This window comes from Artemia franciscana, chromosome 18, assembly GCF_032884065.1.
Source record: "Artemia franciscana chromosome 18, ASM3288406v1, whole genome shotgun sequence".
Taxonomy (NCBI): Eukaryota; Metazoa; Arthropoda; class Branchiopoda; order Anostraca; family Artemiidae; genus Artemia; species Artemia franciscana.
Genome location: NC_088880.1, coordinates 7,736,397 through 7,740,219, shown reverse-complemented (window position 1 = coordinate 7,740,219; position 3,823 = coordinate 7,736,397). Strand labels below are relative to the sequence as shown.

The window sequence follows — 3,823 nt, the reverse complement described above, 5'->3', positions numbered from 1 at the left end:
AAAAAAAAATATAAAAGATGTGGAATGAGTCTCTGGCTCTATCACAATATTATGTGTCCCTGATTTTTGGCTTTTTTAAGGTAAGGTTTTCTAAGTTTCTTCTTAACCAGCCATAATTACCAAATTCAATTTTTATTATCCTTGGTACTTTTCAATTAGCTGGGATACTTGCTGCAAAGCAACCTTAGAAAAAATATAAAAATACAAAATAGAAAAAATATGAAAGATACGGAATGAGCCTCTGGCTCCATCAAAATATTATGTGTCCCTGATTTTGTCTTTTTTTTTTAAGGTAAGGTTTTCTAAGTTTCTACTTAACCAGTCAAAAGTACCAAATTCAATTTTTATTATCCTTGGTACTTTTCAGTTAGCTGGAATACTTGCTGCAAAGCAGCCTTAGAAAAATACAAAATAGAAAAAGTACAAAAGATGCAGAATGAGTCTCTGGGTCCATCACAATATTATGTGTCCCTGATTTTTGTCTTTTTTTAAGGTAAGATTTTGTAAGTTTCTACTTAACCAGTCAAAACTACAAAATACAATTTTTATTATCTTTGGTACTTTTCAATTAGCTAGGATACTTGCTGTAAAGCCACCTTAGCAGTGTAAATCTCCGGTGAGCTTCCAGGAAAATGCAGAATGATCTTTGAATTTGATCTTTCATGCTTTTAAAATAAATTTATTTTTGGTAATAGATTTTGAGCCAGTGTGTTTATATTCTTCGTGGGAAAACATAAAAATTGCTGTTTTTCTAATAATTTATGTAAGTTACTTGTTATGTAAGCAGCTTGCTACCAAAGTTAAAAATTTGTGATTGTGAGGTTTTCTATCTTGAGTGACTTAGAAAAATCCTATTAAACTTACTGGAATATTTCGGCAAATTTACACAGTAATGTGCAAACTCGCTGAGCTTCTAAGAAGAGGCAGATGATTTTTTTTTGCTCCTCCTTCTTTTATATAACTTAGTTTTTGGTAATATATTTAAAGCCACTGTGTTTGTATTCTCCTTGGAACACATATAAATTGTTATTTTAGTAATATTCATATAAGTTTATTAATAAGCGGTTAAACTTGCATAATAAGGAAAGAAACAGCTCTTCATAGTTGGTTTAATATCACATCTTAAAAGATCGATGACATCAAAATTGTACAAATATATAACAATAGAGACTGAGAATTTTTAAGTACTCCCTCTTCCGAAACGCATGAAGAAATGAGGGTTTGTCGGTTCGTTTCTTTTCAAATGTTGCCCCACAATGGTGTTGATGGTGCGAGCGTTGTGGTGTTTATCTGAAAATAAACTGTTTTTAATCCTTTTGGTAAAAAAAAATCGCAAAAATATTTTCTAATTAGGTACGAGTTGTAGATCCAATGGGAAAACTTAAAGATATTTTGCGAACTGGAAGAAAACTGAACGAATTTTTTACTTGTCAGATTTTTTTAGCATTTTCCGAAACGGTAATATGTACAAGCAATGTGGTAGAGCGAGGGGGTTGAAAAATTTTTGAGAGAAGACGGCGGTTGAAGCATTTTTTATATTCTTCGTGAGAAAATATAAAAATGGCCGTTTTAATAATAATTTATGTAAGTTCTTTCGGTCGAGAAAAAATAGCAGAAATATTTTCTTTCTCTCTGTGCTACCCAATCAAGATAAGAGAAAAAATAATAGGAAAATTGTCAGCAGTAAAAGTGAAATGAAAATATAAATAACGAGGCAAAAATTTAGTTTAGAAAGCGAAAGTTTGAAACAAGAAAAATAATTAACCCTCGCACTCAAATGCTCCGATTTCGACGACAGTAGTTTCTAAATTCAAATAATTCACTGAATTTTTCTATTTCGAAGAAACAAAGAAACGGAAGCCTTATGTCCTCGTTCTTCCAAAATTCAAGAAGAAATGAAGATTTTTTGATTCGTTTCTATTCAAATGCTGCCCAGCAATGATGCTGACGGTGCGAGCGTTGTGGCGTTTATCTGAAATTATTTTTTTATGTCTTTTCGGTCGAGAAAAAATGGCAATTTTTTTTTGTTCTGTATGCTACCAAATCCCCTCCCTGTCAAATCGGACAGTTTTGACAGTTATATATTTTTATTTTTATTAGCAACAAAGATAGGAATTTTCAAGCCCTCATTCTCCAAAAATTCATGACCTAATCAGGGCACGAGTGAAGATGAAACTGAAAAGTTATTTCTTCACAGATTACGTAAGATATATCTACGAAAATAACTCAAATAAACTGATTCTTAATAATTCTTAAATTTGTAGATTATCGTCATATATTATATCATATATCATAAACATGCATGGATGAGCTTTAAATATATGTGTTTACACCTTGCTGGCTATCTCATTTAATGTGGGCTCCTTCACATTTTGATATAATATTTGGAGATATGATAATATTTGTGAGTTGGAGGTAATAGGCTTGAGAATGCTTCTATGGGACGTCAACTCTTGTTGATAGAAGAGCATCACCAAGTGTGGAGAACCAGAGCATCGCTTAGTGACCAAGACTGGTCAAATGTTGCGCAATGCTTCCATTCTACTAGAGGTTCCGGGGACTCATTATTGTGCAGTTCTTTTTTGATATAATATTTGGAGATATGATAATATTGTGAGTTGGAGGTAATAGGCTTGAGAATGCTTCTATGGGACGTCAACTCTTGTTGATAGAAGAGCATCACCAAGTGTGGAGAACCAGAGCATCGCTTAGTGACCAAGACTGGTCAAATGTTGCGCAATGCTTCCATTCTACTAGAGGTTCCGGGGACTCATTATTGTGCAGTTCTTTTTTGATATAATATTTGGAGATATGATAATATTGTGAGTTGGAGGTAATAGGCTTTAGAATGCTTCTATGGGACGTCCAACTCTTGTTGATAGAAGAGCATCACCAAGTGTGGAGAACCAGAGCATCGCTTAGTGACCAAGACTGGTCAAATGTTGCGCAATGCTTCCATTCTACTAGAGGTTCCGGGGACTCATTATTGTGCAGTTCTTTTTTGATATAATATTTGGAGATATGATAATATTGTGAGTTGGAGGTAATAGGCTTGAGAATTCTTCTATGGGACGTCAACTCTTGTTGATAGAAGAGCATCACCAAGTGTGGAGAACCAGAGCATCGCTTAGTGACCAAGACTGGTCAAATGTTGCGCAATGCTTCCATTCTACTAGAGGTTCCGGGGACTCATTGTTGTGCAGTTCTTAAGCAGGTTTAGAGCGCTTTGTACAGACTTTCAGAAAAGTATTAATTGCTTATCTGCAGTGGTTGAACCTACTCATTTTTTTCGAGGTCATAAGAATTTGAATCACTTAGGACGTTACAACGTTAAGAAACAACTATCGTACTGACATTTTGGCTAACAAATTTTGACGTTTTGACCTGGATTTGATAGGAGTTTTGGGAACTCATCTCCCAGGGTTAAGAAACATGAAAATATGTAGTATAGAATTTATTAATCCAGGTAGGATGAATTGAGTACATAGGCAAGGAGTAGGGCTCATGATGAACAAAAAGCTTTTAAGTCTTGCTTAGGTTGGGAAGGTAAAATTATTAGAATTTTAGTTGCTCATTTTATAGCCAAAAGCGCTTGTAGAACCAGCTGAAGGAGATAGTAGTAACTCGGATGAATTTTTGGTGCACTTACAGGAAAGAAAAGACAGGACCACAGGTAAAAATATGGCAAATTTACGTGGCAGAAATAGGGATAGATGGCATCCCAGTCTTGGTAAATTTGGTGCAGAAGAGGAAAATAGCAACAATTATCTGCTGTAATTTTGTAAGCATGATGAAAACTTGAGAGGAAGACTCCATGACAGTT

The 3,823-nt window shown here is 34.4% G+C and overlaps 1 protein-coding gene across 1 annotated transcript in view; it reads right to left on the bottom strand.

The window, feature by feature from the left end:
* Positions 1-1,095: 1,095 nt before the first annotated feature.
* Positions 1,096-3,823, bottom strand: part of LOC136038558 (uncharacterized) — a 19,251-nt gene continuing 16,523 nt past the window's right edge. The window contains exon 3 of the mRNA XM_065721728.1: positions 1,096-1,290. Coding sequence (XP_065577800.1) covers positions 1,181-1,290 — 110 coding nt within the window. The 3' untranslated portion in view covers positions 1,096-1,180. The remainder of the gene's footprint in view (positions 1,291-3,823) is intronic.